We start from the raw sequence: 19,425 nt of genomic DNA, 5'->3' as shown, positions 1-19,425 counted from the left end.
GCTATATAATGCTGCTGGAACCTCAATTTCCCTGAGGGAGTCTTCACAAGGGATTAATAAAGTTCTCTCTAATCTAATCAATCAACATTACTGTGCGTGATGTCATTTATAGGAGGAAAAAAGAGAAAATTATAATTAAATGACAGTCTCTTATTTTCATTGTAACAAAGTATTTTACAGTCAGTGTGAGTGTCATAAAAACATCACGAGAATAAATCTGTATTTCACATCATCACTGCAATTAAGTCTGCGGTTCATATGTGTTCCAACTGCAAGGGGAGGTCCTCACAGATCAGCTATGATCCATTACATGATATTTACAACTTGTCAGTAAATAAAATCCTACTTACCTCTCCTGCTTTAATGCATATTCCAGCATTTTTATTCTTCTAACCAGATCGTTCTTGAGGTTCTCCTGACCTTTCCTCTCACCCTGCAGGAATGCTATCCTGGCCTGTGGAGAAAAACAAAATTCATTGTCGTCATTGTTGTTGCTCAGCGGCCTGAAGGTGGCAGTGCAGCAATGATTGTTTCAAATGTAGCTGAGGAAAATCCCCCAGCTGTTAGACAACGCAAAGGCACTTAAACTAAAAATCTGTATCTCCAGACTAAACGCCAGAGCCTAAATTGTCAGTTATTGGATCAACAGAATAAAAGTGTTATTTTGATAATCAGTTTGTCAGGAAAACCGCTGGCTGAAGTATCTGAGGATTTTTATATATATATATATATATATATATATATACACACACACACACACACACACACAGGCTTACATTTTAATTTGTTTATGGTATTTCAAATACAAAAAGTAAATCTGGCTTCTCAATATAAAAATTTCTAAAATTAGCGTCCTTCCCTGACAAAATGATTATCAAAATAACACTTAGACTAACTCAGCCACATGGGGTGTGCAGCCGGTACATTCTGAGTGCCGGTCCCAAGCCCGGATAAATGAGGAGGGTTGCGTCAGGAAGGGCATCCGGCGTAAAACAAGCCAACCCAACTATGCAGACTCAGAATCAAATTCCCATACCAGATCGGTCGCGGCCCGGATTAACAACGTCCGCGACCAGTGCTATTGCCCAACAGGGTGCCGGTGGAAATTGGGCTACTGCTGGGCAAAGACGACGAAGAAGAGGAGGAAAACGTTGCCACGAACAGCGGGAGAAGAAGAAAACTAGAAGGGTGGAAATGAGAGTGGGGACTTTGAATGTTGGTAGTATGACTGGTAAAGGGAGAGAGCTGGCTGATATGATGGAGAGGAGAAAGGTAGACATATTGTGTGTGCAAGAGACCAAGTGGAAGGGAAGTAAGAGCAGGAGCATCGGCGGTGGGTACAAGTTGTTGTACCATGGTGAGGACAGGAAGAGAAATGGTGTTGGGGTCATTTTAAAGGAAGAGTATGTTAAAAGTGTGTTGGAGGTTAAGCGAGTGTCTGACAGGGTGATGAGTGTGAAGTTGGAAATTGAAGGGGTGCTGATGAATATCATCAGTGCATATGCCCCACAGGTAGGTTGTGAGATGAAGGAGAAAGAAGATTTCTGGAGTGTGTTAGATGAGGTGGGGGAGAGTGTGCCCAAGCATGAAAGAGTGGTGATAGGAGCGGACTTCAATGGGCATGTTGGTGAAGGGAACAGAGGTGATGAGGAAGTAATGGGTAGATATGGTATCAACGATAGGAATGGGGAAGGACAGATGGTAGTTGATTTTGCAAAAAGGATGGAAATGGCTGTGGTGAATACCTACTTTAAAAAAAGGGAGGAGCACAGGGTAACATATAAGAGTGGAGGAAGGTGCACACAGGTGGACTACATTCTTTATAGGAGATGCAAGCTAAAAGAAGTCACAGACTGTAAGGTGTTGGCAGGAGAGAATGTCAGTAGACAGCATAGGATGGTTGTTTGTAGGATGATTTTAGAGGTAAAGAAGAAGAAGAGAGTGAGAGCTCAACAAAGGATCAGATGGTGGAAGCTGAAGGCGGAAGACTGTTGTGTGAAATTTAGCGAGCAGGTGAGAGAAGCACTAGTTGGAGGGGAAGCAATTTTGGACAACTGGAAAAGTACTGCAGATGTGGTGAGGGAGACCACCAACAACCAGTAAAAATCTATTTAAGCATAAAAATTCAAAAAGAAAAAATAATATAGCACCTTCAACTGCACCACAGACTAAAACAGTTAAATGTGGTCTATTAAACATAAGATCTCTCTCTTCTAAGTCCCTGTTAGTAAATGATATAATAATGGATCAACATATTGATTTATTCTGCCTTACAGAAACCTGGTTACAGCAGGATGAATATGTTAGTTTAAATGAGTCAACACCCCCGAGTCACACTAACTGCCAGAATGCTCGTAGCACGGGCCGAGGCGGAGGATTAGCAGCAATCTTCCACTCCAGCTTATTAATTAATCAAAAACCCAGACAGAGCTTTAATTCATTTGAAAGCTTGTCTCTTAGTCTTGTCCATCCAAATTGGAAGTCCCAAAAACCAGTTTTATTTGTTGTTATCTATCGGCCTCCTGGTCGTTACTGTGAGTTTCTCTATGAATTTTCGGACCTTTTGTCTGACTTAGTGCTTAGCTCAGATAAGATAATTATAGTGGGCGATTTTAACATCCACACAGATGCTGAGAATGACAGCCTCAACACTGCATTTAATCTATTATTAGACTCGATTGGCTTTGCTCAAAATGTAAATGAGTCCATCCACCACTTTAATCATACCTTAGATCTTGTTCTGACATATGGTATGGAAATTGAAGACTTAAGAGTATTCCCTGAAAACCCCCTTTTGTCTGATCATTTCTTAACAACATTTACTCTGATGAACTACCCAGTACTGGGGAATAAGTTTCATTACAGTAGAAGTGTTTCAGAAAGCGCTGTAACTAGGTTTAAGGATATGATTCCTTCTTTATGTTCTCCAATGCCATATACCAACACAGGGCAGAGTAGCTACCTAAACTCTGTGAGTGAGATAGATTATCTCAATAGTTTTATATCCTCATTGAGGACAACTTTGGATGCTGTAGCTCCTCTGAAAAAGAGAGCCTTAAATCAGAAGTGCCTGACTCCGTGGTATAACTCACAAACTCGCAGCTTAAAGCAGATAACCCGTAAGTTGGAGAGGAAATGGCATCTCACTAATTTAGAAGATCTCCTCTTAGCCTGGAAAAAGAGTCTGTTGCTCTATAAAAAAGCCCTCCGTAAAGCTAGGACATCTTACTACTCATCACTAACTGAAGAAAATAAGAACCCCAGGTTTCTTTTCAGCACTGTAGCCAGGCTGACAAAGAGTCAGAGCTCTATTGAGCCGAGTATTTCTTTAACTGTAACTAGTAATGACTTTATGACTTTCTTTGCTAATAAAATTTTAACTATTAGAGAAAAAATTACTCATAACGATCCCAAAGACATATCGTTCTCTTTGGCTGCTTTCAGTGATGCCGGTATTTGGTTAGACTCTTTCTCTCCGATTGTTCTGTCTGAGTTATTTTCATTAGTTACTTCCTCCAAACCATCAACATGTCTATTAGACCCCATTCCTACCAGGCTGCTCAAGGAAGCCCTACCATTATTTAATGCTTCGATCTTAAATATGATCAATCTATCTTTGTTAGTTGGCTATGTACCACAGGCTTTTAAGGTGGCAGTAATTAAACCATTACTTAAAAAGCCATCACTTGACCCAGCTATCTTAGCTAATTATAGGCCAATCTCCAACCTTCCTTTTCTCTCAAAAATTCTTGAAAGGGTAGTTGTAAAACAGCTAACTGATCTGCAGAGGAATGGTCTATTTGAAGAGTTTCAGTCAGGGTTTAGAATTCATCATAGTACAGAAACAGCATTAGTGAAGGTTACAAATGATCTTCTTATGGCCTCAGACAGTGGACTTATCTCTGTGCTTGTTCTGTTAGACCTCAGTGCTGCTTTTGATACTGTTGACCATAAAATTTTATTACAGAGATTAGAGCATGCCATAGGTATTAAAGGCACTGCACTGCGGTCGTTTGAATCATATTTATCTAATAGATTACAATTTGTTCATGTAAATGGGGAATCTTCTTCACAGACTAAGGTTAATTATGGAGTTCCACAAGGTTCTGTGCTAGGACCAATTTTATTCACTTTATACATGCTTCCCTTAGGCAGTATTATTAGACAGCATTGCTTAAATTTCATTGTTACGCAGATGATACTCAGCTTTATCTATCCATGAAGCCAGAGGACACACACCAATTAGCTAAACTGCAGGATTGTCTTACAGACATAAAGACATGGATGACCTCTAATTTCCTGCTTTTAAACTCAGAAAAAACTGAAGTTATTGTACTTGGCCCCACAAATCTTAGAAACATGGTGTCTAACCAGATCCTTACTCTGGATGGCATTACCCTGACCTCTAGTAATACTGTGAGAAATCTTGGAGTCATTTTTGATCAGGATATGTCATTCAATGCGCATATTAAACAAATATGTAGGACTGCTTTTTTGCATTTGCGCAATATCTCTAAAATTAGAAAGGTCTTGTCTCAGAGTGATGCTGAAAAACTAATTCATGCATTTATTTCCTCTAGGCTGGACTATTGTAATTCATTATTATCAGGTTGTCCTAAAAGTTCCCTGAAAAGCCTTCAGTTAATTCAAAATGCTGCAGCTAGAGCACTGACAGGGACTAGAAGGAGAGAGCATATCTCACCCATATTGGCCTCTCTTCATTGGCTTCCTGTTAATTCTAGAATAGAATTTAAAATTCTTCTTCTTACTTATAAGGTTTTGAATAATCAGGTCCCATCTTATCTTAGGGACCTCATAGTTCCATATCACCCCAATAGAGCGCTTCGCTCTCAGACTGCAGGCTTACTTGTAGTTCCTAGGGTTTGTAAGAGTAGAATGGGAGGCAGAGCCTTCAGCTTTCAGGCTCCTCTCCTCTGGAACCAGCTCCCAATTCGGATCAGGGAGACAGACACCCTCTCTACTTTTAAGATTAGGCTTAAAACTTTCCTTTTTGCTAAAGCTTATAGTTAGGGCTGGATCAGGTGACCCTGAACCATCCCTTAGTTATGCTGCTATAGACTTAGACTGCTGGGGGGTTCCCATGATGCACTGCGTGTTTCTTTCTCTTTTTGCTCTGTATGCACCACTCTGCATTTAATCATTAGTGATTGATCTCTGCTCCCCTCCACAGCATGTCTTTTTCCTGGTTCTCTCCCTCAGCCCCAACCAGTTCCAGCAGAAGACTGCCCCTCCCTTAGCCTAGTTCTGCTGGAGGTTTCTTTCTGTTAAAAGGGAGTTTTTCCTTCCCACTGTTGCCAAGTGCTTGCTCACAGGGGGTCGTTTTGACAGTTGGGGTTTTTCTGTAATTATTGTATGGCTTTGCCTTGCAATATGAAGCGCCTTGGGGCAACTGTTTGTTGTGATTTAGTGCTATATAAATGAAATTGATTTGATTTGATAGCTAGAGCAGTACTGGGTATGACATCTGGACAGTGGAAGGAAGACAAGGAGACTTGGTGGTGGAATGAAGAGGTTCAGGAAAGCATAAGGAGAAAGAGGTTGGTGAAAAAGTTTTGGGATAGTCGAAGAGATGAAGAAAGTAGATAGGAGTACAAGGAGATGCGGCGTAACGCGAAAAGAGAAGTGGCAAAAGTAAAGGAAAAGGCATATTGCGAGCTGTACAAGAAGCTGAAAAGGACTTGTACCGATTGGCCAAACAAAGGGACAGAGCTGGAAAGGATGTGCAGCAGGTTAGGGTGGTAAAAGATGCACATGGTAATGTGCTGACGAGTGAGGAGTGTGTGCTGAGAAGGTGGAGGGAATATTTTGAAGAGCTGATGAATAAAGAAAATGAGCGAGAGAAAAGGCTGGATGATGTGGTGAGAGTAAATCAGGAAGTACAAGAGATTAGCAAGGAAGAAGTGAGAGCTGCTATGAAGAGGATGAAGAGTGGAAAGGCAGTTGGTCCAGATGACATTCCAGTGGAGGCATGGAAATGTCTAGGAGAGATGGCAGTAGAGTTTCTTACCAGATTGTTTAATAAAATCTTGGAAAGTGAGAGGATGCCTGAGGAGTGGAGACGAAGTATGCTGGTTCCTATTTTCAAGAACAAGGGTGATGTGCAGAGCTGCAGTAACTACAGAGGCATAAAGCTGATCAGCCACAGCATGAAGTTATGGGAAAGAGAAGTAGAAGCTAGGCTTAGAAAACAGGTGAAGATCTGTGAGCAGCAATATGGTTTCATACCGAGAAAGAGCACTACAGATGCAATGTTTGCTCTGAGAATACTGTTGGAAAAGTACAGAGAAGGACAGAAAGAGTTACATTGTGTGTTTGTGGACTTAGAAAAAAACTTATGATAGGGTGCCAAGAGAAGAGTTGTGGTATTGTATGAGGAAGTCTGGAGTGGCAGAGAAGTATGTTAGGGTAGTGCAGAACATGTACAAGAATAGTGTGACAGTGGTGAGATGTGCAGTCGGAATGACAGACTCATTCAAGGTGGAGGTGGGATTACACCAAGGATCAGCTCTGAGTCCTTTCTTGTTTGCAGTGGTGATTGACAGGTTGACGGATGAGATCAGACAGGAGTCCCCATGGACTATGATGTTTGCAGATGACATTGTGATCTGTAGTGAGAGTAGAGAGCAAGTTGAGTCTAGTCTGGAGTAGTGGAGATATGCTTTGGAGAGAAGGGGAATGAAAGTCAGTAGAAGCAAGACTGAGTACATGTGTGTGAATGAGAGGGAGCCCAGTGGAATAGTGCAGTTACAAGGAGTAGAAGTGGTGAAAGTAGATGAGTTTAAATATTTGGGGTCAACTGTTCAAAGTAATGGAGAGTGTGGTAGAGAGGTGAAGAAGAGAGTGCAGGCAGGGTGGAGTGGATGGAGAAAGGTGGCAGGAATGATTTGTGATCGAAGAATATCAGCAAGAGTGAAGGGGAAAGTTTACAAAACAGTAGTGAGACCAGCTATGTTGTACAGCTTAGAGACAGTGGCACTAACAAAAAGACAGGAGGCAAAGCTGGAGGTGGCAGAGCTGAAGATGTTGAGATTCTCTTTGGGAGTGACAAGAATGAACAAGATTAGGAATGAACATATCAGAGGGACAGCTCAGGTGGGACGGTTTGGAGACAAAATCAGAGAGGCGAGATTGAGATGGTTTGGACATGAGCAGAGGAGGGACCCAGGGTATATAGGTAGAAGGATGCTGAGGATGGATCCACCAGGCAGGAGGAGAAGAGGGAGGCCAAAGAGGAGGTTTATGGATGTGCTGAGGGAGGACATGCAGGTGGTTGGTGTGACAGAGGAACATACAGAGGACAGGGTGAGATGCAAACGATTGATCTGCTGTGGCGACCCCTGACGGGAACAGCCGAAAGACAAAGAAGAATCGTCCTTAGACTCAAACTGAAAACAAATCTCTACAACTTGATATAAATTAATTAAAAATATAAAAGCCAAGATGATGGGTTGCATAAGTAATCAGCCCCTTTGGTATAATACCTGTAAATAATCAGTTTAATTGCCAGTTTTCTTCAGAGAAGTCAAGAGATGGATACACGAACATTTCCAAGTCACTGAATATGTCTTGAAATTTATTTACATCAATTATTAAGAAATACAAACAATATGGCTCTCTATGGTAAATCTGTGAGGAGTAGACAGGTCTCAAAACCTGAGAGACTGTGAGGAAAGCCACCAAGACACCCAGAGAACCCAGACAAAGTTTTAGGCTTCTGTGGCTGTGACTGGAGAAATTGTGCACAGTGCAAATTCTGCGTTTTGTATCTCCAGTTATACAGCTTCATGATGAAGTGGTATAGAGGAGGATTTTCTTTCACTAAAACATCAAATCTAGGCTTACATCTCAGATGTATCTTCTGGCAAATTGTAGGTGAACTTTCAGGTCTTCTTTTTAAGAAAACCCTCCTCTATACCACTTCATCATGAAGCTGTATAACTGGGGATATAAAATCCAAAACATGCACTTTGCACAATTTCTCCAATCACAGCCACAGAAGCCTATAACTTCTTCTGTGTTGTCTAGGTGTCTTTTCTCACTCTTCTCCTTCTTGCACAGTCACTTTGTTTTTCAGAACTGTCTACTCCACACAGATTTATCATAGAGTGTCATACTGTTTGTATTTCCTCATAATTGATGTAAATAAAGTCCAAGACATATTCAGTGACTTAGAAATGTTCATGTATCCATCCCCTGACTCGTCTGAAGAAAACGGGCAATAAAACTGACTATTTACAGGTATTATACCAAAGGGGCCCATTACTTATGCAACCCATCATCTTGGCTTTTATATTTTTAATTAATTTATGTCAAGTTGTAGAGATTTACTTTCAGTTTGAGTTATTTTTAGAAATTTTTATATTGAGAAGCCTGGTTAACTTTTTGTATTTGAAATGCCATAAACAAATTAAAATGTGTGAAATACCAAGGGGCTGAATACCTTTGCAAGCCACTGTATGTATGTATGTGTATTATATATATATATATATATATATATATAATTCTCCCTGATCACTGAAACATGAGAAACCTGCAGCTCTGCTGTAAGATAAAGGGCCACGCCCATCCCCTCTGCATCACATGCACGGAAGTGACAACCAGCTGCCACAGTAATCAACCTGTCTCACTGTTCGTCTATCAGACTTAGTTATGTTTGTACGTCCACCTGTCTGTCTGTCTCCCTGTCTGAGCTAACACCTGCCGCTGAAACCCAACACTGTCAAAAGGCTGGACAGTTATTTATACACACAGCTGATTCTCTGCCAGGGTGTCCATGGCAACAAGGCAGAATCAGAGGCAAACTTGGGGTCATGACTTCCTCCAGTGAAGGTCACTATGACAACAGAAAAAACAGACATCCCCTCCCAGTGGAGACAGAAGTGAACGAGCATCCAAAAGTATGATGACGTAACACAAACTACAGTAATTCACCAGTTTCCTGGTAGGAGGAGTCAGTTAGCTGCAGCCACGCCTAAATACCACCATTCAGGATCAGACCCACTTGGACACCCCTGACACAGGAGGAGGTTTGTGCCACAAAGACTGCAAATAAACCTTTGAACATAATGTCAGGGTTTCCCCAAGAGTGATACCCAGCTACACTTTATGGTCTGTTCCATTTGTACTCAGAGGTTGAAATTTCCCAGTTGTGCCAGTCAGGAATGCACCATGAAGTCAGAATTCCAACTCATCAACTTGTACAAACCCCAAGTTCTCAGACTTTACAATCCAACATGGCTGCTCCAAGCAGTAACAGTGGTAACAGCTTAATGTTTTTAGCACCTTTTCCCCCTTTTTTTTTATGTTTAATTTAACACATCATGCACACAGTACTGACTTACCGCCGTCTGCAGACAAGGTGCTGTTATTGTTATGCGTAAAAAACAGCATCATGTGCCATTTATCAAGTGCCGCTGCTAATAATGGCTATAAAAACAATGACCGTTACACCACGCGACAAACAGCAGTAAATTAACACACTAATGTAGCTTCTGCACCACCTGTCTTCTTTCAGAAAGTCTCTTTGGGGGACTGAATATTTTTTTGTAGTCCAAAATCTTGGAGGCATGTGGCTTATTTTCCGAATTGTGGGGCTGTGTGGAGAAACAAACATTTAAATAGGGTGTGACATTTAATGTCACCAGCCTAATTAAGGGCACATGACATCAGCTTTCTAAAATCAGGCTCAACTCTGTCAATGTGAAACTCACTAAGCAAATAGGATTTTGTACGGTCGGGAGATGTCAACTGGAAAATTCACAATATCTGATGGGCAGAGCTATAGACAGCACAGGACATGGACTACAAAAGTTAATCTGTTAAAATTAACATGTCAGAAAAATGGGGTGGAACCAAGGTAATTTTTCAGAGCTTTTATTTCAGAACCACAACAGTAAACTCCTTAAATTAACTTAATTTGTGATGTCACCAACTATGTCAACTAAGTGCAGAAAGAATTTGATTAAGTAAATAATCAGATATATAGATCTTGGATTTGTCATAATTATTGTCCCTGTTTTGGCAAAGAAAGGATAAAGCATCTGAATTTTGCACCAAAAATCTGTTAAACAAAGCTACAGAAACCTGTTGGATTAATTAAAGTTTAAACGGATTAATTAACAGTCCTGCTGATAGATCTAAGAAGTAACACTCTTATTTTTTGCTCTCATAAGTTCACGATATGTGTAGGCGCATGTGTGTAGGTGTGGTTAAATTACTTGTTTTGGGGAGAATGGAGGTTTCACACCCAGACTTTCAGAACAGTTAAAAAGGGGGCATGGCATTTCCAGCTATAATGTGGACTAATTTGACCCATTCCTTTATGGAAGCTCTGTGAGTGAATTGTGAACACGGTGGTGTTAGATGCAAAAATAGCGTTGTGACAGACTGCTCACTTGTATTTTAAGTAGTAACACAAACGCTCCCTCACTGTGCACCTGGTGAGCATGAATCAAGCACTCTTTAGGGAGCTGAAGTGAAAAACAGTAAGGTCAGAGGACAGGCATGACGATGTGTGTGCACGCGTGTGAGTGTGTAATGACCTCACTGGCCCAGATTTAGTTGAGTGACACATAATGGCTCACAGTGGTTAGAGTCAACTCTGAACTGTATCATAGACATGAAGCTGGCAGACAGATATTCAAATTATTGAAGAGTCAAAAAATCAGAGGGAATTTCTAAAATAAATATATATGTGTGTGTATATGAAAGCCTATTTTTCTTTCCTGTTTGGGGGGGGGGGGGGGGGGGGGGGGGGCTGGCTGGCCCTGTTACAGTTTAACAGCCTGGTGCAACTCTGGTCACTGATAAAGCTTCTGTGAGCATTTATTACAGAACTTGAACTCTTCCAGTAGACCGGTGACTCTGGAAGGGGATTGAGATCCTGTTCCAAATTGCCTCCAATTTTTAATGCCTTACAAATCGTAAAATTTTCTCTCACGTTTCTAGTTCCTGAATAAGAACTACATGATATGACTAATATGTGTGAAAATCTTAAAGATCTGACATGCATCATTACAGAGATAAACAGGGTCAAAGTTGCTCCAAGACACAAAAGAAAAATATTTTTATGCAAATTTTAGCAAGGTATTATTTAAAAAATTATTATTCATAGGACCAGATAATTTTATATTTAAAGAGTACTAATACCACTGAATAGTCCCTGAAAACTACATTCATCTACAATGAGTAGTTCAAAAGTTATCACTGACTGAACACTGCAAGGTTTTTAGAAGCCCTCGATTTTGAAGGAAAACTATGGCCACTTCTTTAGACCTCCATATCTCAAAAACTAATAAAAATAGAATTTATTTTTAAACATTATTGGGCCCAATAGCAATATTTCCACAAAGTATGAAGCAAATGTGCCATGGTCAGGTGTGGGGCATCTGTTGATTTCCTCTGACACTTTGGACTAGAGCCCAACCAGTATACTTCTCTAATATCAGTGTCAGGACCCAGGTTCATCCTCCTGCCAACATGTTGGACATTTCCAGTGCCAAAGTGGTCGTAGATGATATTCCAGTCAACTGAGAACCACAGCACTTGTAAAAGTCATACCCAAAAGCACCAAGTGCCAGCTGCTTGCTGCTCAGTGACCAGACTCCACCCAAACTCTGCAGGTACTCACTGAACCCAAGTGAGTGTACTGACGAGGCATCTTGTTAGTTGATTTCCAGGAAATGTTGAAGTTGGACAACTCCAGTAAGACACTGCTGACAGTTTTGGATGCTTTTAGTCATCTCTTCAACATTACGACAAAGTGAGTTGAACATCAGCCTCACTGTTTCAGTTATTTTAGGCCTCGCTACTTTTAGAGTCCAGCTGGGACGGGATTGTCAGAGCAGGGCCCAGTAGGCCAGGTTACTTAATTACAGCATCTGAGTCCCAAATCAACAGGCCCAGCCCGCTTTACCAAAACAGTGCCTTAGGTGTCTTTGTTTGTGATTTTCCTGGCTTAAGACTGAATTCAGATCTGGACTTTTAATTACTTCCTAGACTCATCCTTCTGAAGTGTATCTATGTGGTGAAAGTGTTGAACTTCACTGATCTCAGCAGTGATGATCACTAGGGCTGCCACAAATGATTATTCTGATAATTGACTAGTCACTTATTATTTTTTGCGATTAGTCGACTAATCGGACCATATGGAAATTGCGGCTTAATGCAGCTGCTCTTCTGTAACCATCATTAGCATAAAACTTTAAAGGTGATAGAGAGAGGTTGAATGGGGCATTAATCCTTGTTCTGTGATGTGATATGTAGCCCCCCAAAAATTGGGTGGGTCTGTAATGGCTCAGAACCTTCCTAAAAGGCTCTCTGAAACAGCTATGTTACTATGCTGGGTTTAGAATGCCTCGTTTGCCTTTAATGGCGTCGTTTCGGAGCTTATTTGGCAACCTCATTATGAAATGCAAGTAGGTGGCGCTGATCGGTTGCCGTTGTTTGATTGGCTGCCCTTGCTCTCACTGAAAAGAAAGCATTATTTATTTATTTTCATTGCTTATATATTTTCTGTTGTGTTTCTATTCAGTTTTTTTTTTTTGCCTCTTTCTCTAAAATTGTATATAATAATCATTAGATTATTAATATATAAACAAAAATAAATTTAAGAAATATTACAATTTGAAAACAAATGCACCCAAACGTGATGACAGCTGCAATGCTAACTTTTAACACTGAAAATGCCATAGACATGCTAACGCGTTAGCATCGCTCCCGTTTTTAAGTTATAAAATACATCTATCAACTGTTTCAGAAGAACATAACAGGTTGGTTTAACACAGAAAAGGTAAATAATACTCACAGACGTATGCTCTTTAGGGTTTTAGCAGGAGAAAATTAAGCGAAAGAAAGAATAATCAAAGCATTGCTTCAATCTGCGAAGCACTGCTTTGATTGGTTCAAGGTTCAAAGCAAAGCCGCGCTGCAGAAAAGTTGTTTACGGACCCACTGCAGGGTCTGTAATCAATACAGAAATTATCATTTTCCTGACAAACACCCCCCAAAACAACAGCCACTCTGAAGGACCGATAACATAATCGTTAAGCACAAAGCTTATTGATGTCGGTGGATCGAGTCATTTCTTAATGATACCCAAAAGGAACCGGTTCTCGATACACATCCCTAGCTGCTAAGGGGTTAGCTCATTCCCTTTAGAGGAACAAACCAGAGCTAACATGCCATTCTAACGTGCAATTCTTACAACAGGAATATGGCGCAACACAAATTTAAAACAAAAGAAAATGTGATACTTACAGGCTGTAATGATTGCTGGGGTTGATTTTGTCGCAGAGTCGGAACTGACCCTCTACTGAGTATTAAATGCCGACTGAAGCCAGCTCGAAATCGTGCAAGGTTTGTGAAACAGTCCTCCATGAAATGCACAAAGAAATAGTTGGCGGTTGTATGTACTGGGGATGCGGTTAAAAATGAATAAAAGCCAGTGATCGCGTACATTGCTTTCCGTGGGAAGATCGTAGTCCACTAAAACAGCCTGGGAAAGCACGCCTGGGAAAGCTCGCCACTGCTTCTCTTCGAGTGTTACGAATGAGTGGGCACAACCTTATGAATAATTAATTTCGAAGGGGCGTGTGTGAAAGGGGGTGTGTGTGGGTGTGACGTAAGTTTTCTCTCAAAAACGGATTGGCCTGTTTTCTAGGAGCAATTCAAAAAAGGAGAAATACTTGAAACAGAGGTTCTGAAACTTGCTGGCACTTTGTGTGTATTCCCCACAGCGTGGAGACTCTGAACTAATACCAAAAACATGAAAAAGATGATTTTGATTCTCTATCCCCTTTAAGTTTTTAAGATATGTGATAACTATAAATAAAGACAATTAAGATGATAGTTCATTCAACTTTTACTTGGTAACAAAGTCATCCATTAAAGAGGAGCATATTTTTAGCACTGTAACGTAGTGCTATAAAACATTACCGTTATCACATTTCCTATTCAAAAATGACATTGCTGTTATAACGTTACAGCAGACACATAAGTGCTAAAGCTAATGAAATCGTCATCGTTAAAGTTTACATTTACAGCTGAGTAAGTAGCTCACTATAGACGTTAATGTTAGTGGCTAACTAGTCAAATAGCTTACCAAGACGACTCTCAATTCATCAGAATTAACCACAACGTGTGCCACACAGCCACACTGTGAGGGAACATCAGCTACCACATTTTGATATGATTCTCTGGACATGAACCAGCACTCAGGTGCCTCAGTGTTGAGAATCCCATAGATTGGAGAAGGTCAGGGCATGCCCACATTTCACCTGGCTGCAGCAGATTACTTTTTTATTTTATTCATTTACTTTTTGGGGGGGAGCCTGGAGTCACTGCAGCAGATACAGATATATATCTGCAGGTTGATCTGGTACAAGTTTTATGCCAGATTTCATTCCTGTGACACAATGTCCAAGGAAAATGGGGCACCAGTGACTTTGACTCTGTTTGGGAGTCAAGCGTACTACCTGCTTGTGCCACTGTGTTTCAATTATGACCACTTAAAAACATGCACCTCTCTTTTCCATCTCTCAAGGACAGGTGTGAAAGAAAAATTCAGCAGTGAGCTGATCAATTCATCAACTGATAGAAACATACTGGTAAGCTTTATAAAATAAAAATGATAACGATCACTGTTTGAAGCATTTTTAAAAGTTTGAACTGCTCAAATGTATGTTGTCAACATTACAATGAATATATACACACACAGTCATTTTCAACCGCAGCCCCCTGCAACCCTTCATTGGATGAATATATACTACTACTACAACAACAACAACAACAACAACAAAAAAAACACACCAGATCTCAATGGTTAAAAAAAAAAAAAAATCACTGGATATTTTAGCAAAATTTCATGGCAGTAACTCAAAATGGTACTTGGTAGTTTGTATGGCCCCCACGTGCTTCTGACAACACCATGGTCCTAATGAGACGACGGATGGTGTCCTTGGGGGGGGGGATGTTCTCCGCCCAGATCTGGACCAGGGCAACGCTTAGCTCCTGAACAGTCTGAGGTGCAACCTGGAGGTGACAGATGGACCAAAACATAATGTCCCAGAGATGTCCCATTGGCTTTAGGTCAGGTGAACATGAGGGACAGTCAATGGTATCAATTCCTTCATCCTCCAGGAACAGCTTGCATACTTTTGTCACATACAAAAGGAGGTACCCAGGACCCACTGCAGCTCCACTGGGTCTGACAATGAGTCCAAAGATTTCATTCCATTACCTAACAGCAGTCAGGGTGCTGTTGCCTAGCCTGTAGAGGTCTGTGCGTTCTTTCAGGGATGTGCCTCCCCAGACAATCACTGACCCACCACCAAACCGGCCATGCTGAATGATGTTGCAGGCAGCATATTATTCTCCATGACATCTCCAGACCCTTTCACATTTGTCACATCTGCTCAGGTTGAACCTGCTCTCATCTGTGAAAAGCACAGGGCACCAGTGGCAGAGCTGCCAATTCTGGTGTTCAGTGGAAATTCCAATTGAGCCCAAAGTGCCGGCCAGTGAGCACAGGACCCACTACAGGACGCTGGGCCCTCAGGCCACCCTCATGAAGTTTTTTTCTGATGGTTTGGTCTGAGACATCCACACCAGTGCCCTGCTGGAGGTCTTCCTGTAGGGCCGTGCTCATCCTGTTCCTCCTTGCACAAAAGAGCAGATACCAGTCCTGCTGATGAGTTGAGCACCTTCTATGGCACCGTCCAGCTCTCCTAGAGTAACTGCCTGTCTACTGGAATCTCCTCCATGCTCTTGAGACTGTGCTGGGAGACACAGCAAACCTTCTGGCAATGGCACATATATTGCGTCATCCTGGAGGAGGTGGACTACCTGGACAACCTCTGTACAGTCCAGCTACCGCACAATGCTACCAGCAGTGACACTGACCCGAGCCAAATGCAAAACTCTGTCAAAAAAGATGTCAGTGGCCTCCACCTGTCAAAACATTCCTGTTTTGGGTCTCGTCTCATTGTTGCCCCTCTAGTGCACCTGCTGTTAATTTCATTAACACCTAAGGAGCTGAAACTGATTACCCCCCCCCCCCCCGCTACTTAATTGACCAGACCAATATCCCAGAAGCTGAACTGACTTGATGCTATACTCTAAGTGTTCCTTTAATTTACCTTGAGCAGTTTATTTGCATTCAGACTATCAGTCACCAGAAGAAAACTGAATCTGTTGTTCTGGACTCTGGATCGTTTGTTTCTGTAATTCATGACATTACAGACTAAATGACAAATAAAATACTCTGGATCGTTCGTTTCTGTAATTTGTGACATTACAGACTAAATGACAAATAAAATATTAATAATAATAATAATCATTCAGTGGATTAATTGCTAATTAGAACAGTCACTTAAAGTCTCAGGCTTGTTTAATCCATTCCTGCTTGCTCTGGTGAAGATCATGATATTGAGTGTGATTGTGGATTAAAAAGAAGCTCATGACTTCAGATGAAACTGAGAATATGACAACAGTAGTGAGTCACTCTGTCATCTGCTGTGACGCTGACAACTGAATGATGCTGGACAACCATCCCAGTGTCCAAAACCAATGGACATTTGTATTCCACCTCCAAATCAAATGCATCCAAGCTGATTAACAGAAAGAACTAAATGTGAAGAATGATCCGTTTGTCACATGACAACATGACGTTCCCCATACTTTACTGGTAGTGACAGAACATTAATAATAACAACAATAAACTGCTCATAAAAATAACACTCAGATTGATGAGTGTTTGGAGTAACGCTTACGTTGGGAATGTTGTCCCGGCCTGGGCCATCTCTCCCGTGTTTGCTGTACATGTTATCAGGCTGCCTGTCGGAGTCACGCTTAAACTATTCAGTCACACTCCAACAAGTCCGAGCAAACGACGAACAAAACCTGTCAATACACACTGCTGTCAGCCTGAGTTCAACTATTCCACATTCAAGAATTTTACCACAGAATCACAATGACAACAAAAAAACTCAACAGGGAAACACTCTGTCCTCTCTGTTTAGCCCTTCAGTCCACATTAAAAACACCAGAAGAACACGCAAACAGATGAATATGTGCAAGTAATAAAGTATTAGAAGAGCTTACAAATACTTTTAAACAGAAAACTCTAATGACTGCAATCTGCGGAGTGCAACTCTGTACTTGCAATATTTCTGTAAATTGACATTCAGCTGACTCTGAGTCCTGACCCGGACCAACAGAGCCCCTCACCTGCAATAAATGACCCAGTGTGAAGTCCACACCTGGACTAACGGAGTCCTGACTCGGACTAACAAACCCAGTAGGAAGCCCTCACCCAGACGTGCTGCTAACGGGCTCCTTGGAGTTTGTAGCATCTCACCGGCTAACGGAACAACACCACCCCCGTGTGCTAACGGCTAAGCTAACTAGCTTAGAGTAGCAAACATTTGTTATTTTTGTTTGTTTTTAGTTTTCGTCCCTCGAGGTGGTTCTGAACTCAAGTTTCCGCTGCCAGACAAACGTCTGCCGTGAATAAAGTAGTTAGTTCGTGATGTGGTAGGTCGACTGGCTAGCGGCGAGCTGCTCACCTGGAGCTCGGCCCGCTCCACCTCCCAGTGCGCTCTCTCCATCTCGAAGCGGGCCCACTCGTGCTGGATGTAGTGGAGGATTCCCGGGATGGTGTACTGCTGCTGCGGCTGCCGGGGCAGCTCATCCGGCTGCTGTGGGCCCATCACGCCTCCGATCGGCGGGTGAATGCTGCTGCTGTTCCCCTGTTGCGGCGGCGGAGGCTGCCGCGGACCGCCGGCCACTCCGCCGCCCGGCTGCTCTTCCATCTTCTATTTAATTAATTAAATATTTATTTATTACAAAAGTAGAACAAATATAGTCAGTTCCGTGAAACAATCACCCACGGTAGAATGACCGGTCGCGCCGGCTCCGCCGCAGCGTGTGAAGCTGCTGCCCGCCCGGAGCTGCGCTGAGTGCGGCTGCTGACAGACGCGGTACCTTCGTCTGTCTCTAACCCGCCGCCATTACTGCGCTCGCTCCCTGCACCGAGGGAAGCCGACGTGCTGCATGACGGGATACATCCTGCTCCCCACTCCCCCTGCGATGTTTACGGAAACACGAAAACGTAGGAAATAATAGTTCTATCAGTAGCATTCTTGCACCCTACTGACTGTAGCAGCTTCCCCCCAGGTTCCACAAACTGAAACCCAAACTAAAGCGAAAACTGTTTTGTGGTGTTGTATTAATTAAACCAGAAGCTATTTGCACAATGAGTTTCTATCATTTCTGAAATGTAATTATTTACTTTATTATCGACAATGCAGCCACAAAATGCAGATTCACTTTTTGCTGTGTATTCAGTTTTAGTGATGAGACTTAAACCCATTTTAAATACTATTCATTCTTTTATGTTTTCCACAAGGCATGCTATAAAGTTTATATTTATGCACATTGCAGAGGAAAATAGAAGGTCCCCAGTTTGACCCTCTCTTCATTATTATTATTATTATTATTATTATTATTATTATTATTATTATTATATTTTCCTTTCATCTTTGTTCTGGTGTGGTTCAAATGAAATATAGAGAAATAGTTTATTGTCATTGCATTAAACAAAGCAATAAATCTTCATTTGGCAGCATTCATCCCATAGCAACGATAAAAGTTTCTATATAGGAGGAGTAACAGGAAGACAGAGGATGGGAAGGAAAGGAACAGTAGTTGCCAGTAAGCAAGTAGCGAGCAGTATTTCTGCTATTTATATTTATATTTACATTTTGCAATTTCTTTTTTTACTTTTGATACTCTGTGTGCTTCTTACCCTGTGTGCTGCTGTACAATGCTGCTGGAACCTCAATTTCCCTGAGGGAGTCTTCCCAAGAGATTAATAAAGTTCTATATGAACTAATCTAATCAAATATACATATACACACAACATACATTAACATTAAATAATAATAATATAATACATTTACTTATGTAGCACTTTCATAAAACATCAAACTGCTTATCAACAAATCAGTCAGGCTTTCAAATCTCCAGTTTACTTCAGAGATGCACTTGAATGACATGTTGTTTTCATGTACCTCATGTCCGCACTGAAGCAGGAAAGAATGCCTTTAGTTTTTCATCTCTCTCTGATTGGAACGTTCTCCATTCCAAACTGAAATTGTCCAGACTGACTTCTTTGAACATCTTCCGGTCTATTTTACGAGATCGCAAATGGGATTCTTTTGTGTAATGCTTATGTTTCTAAATCTAAATCTGTTTGAGACTTTACATCATGTGCAATGATGTTATTATGACCAAGATGACTGTATTTTATTCATCATCAACATGAGAATGTTGGTTAACCTGTCCATTATGACTGTGTACTGCTGCCTTTCTTGGCCAGGTCATCCTTGAAAAAGAGGTTTCGAT

The 19,425-nt window shown here is 41.4% G+C and overlaps 1 protein-coding gene across 1 annotated transcript in view; it reads right to left on the bottom strand.

The window, feature by feature from the left end:
- Nucleotides 1-18,141, bottom strand: part of strn3 (striatin, calmodulin binding protein 3) — a 35,469-nt gene extending 17,328 nt beyond the window's left edge. Inside the window, 2 exon segments of the mRNA XM_034159795.1 lie at nt 351-454; nt 17,586-18,141. Coding sequence (XP_034015686.1) covers nt 351-454; nt 17,586-17,831 — 350 coding nt within the window. The 5' untranslated portion in view covers nt 17,832-18,141.
- Nucleotides 18,142-19,425: the final 1,284 nt, after the last annotated feature.

This window comes from Thalassophryne amazonica, chromosome 19, assembly GCF_902500255.1.
Source record: "Thalassophryne amazonica chromosome 19, fThaAma1.1, whole genome shotgun sequence".
Taxonomy (NCBI): Eukaryota; Metazoa; Chordata; class Actinopteri; order Batrachoidiformes; family Batrachoididae; genus Thalassophryne; species Thalassophryne amazonica.
This window is presented reverse-complemented; position numbering and strand designations above follow the sequence as displayed.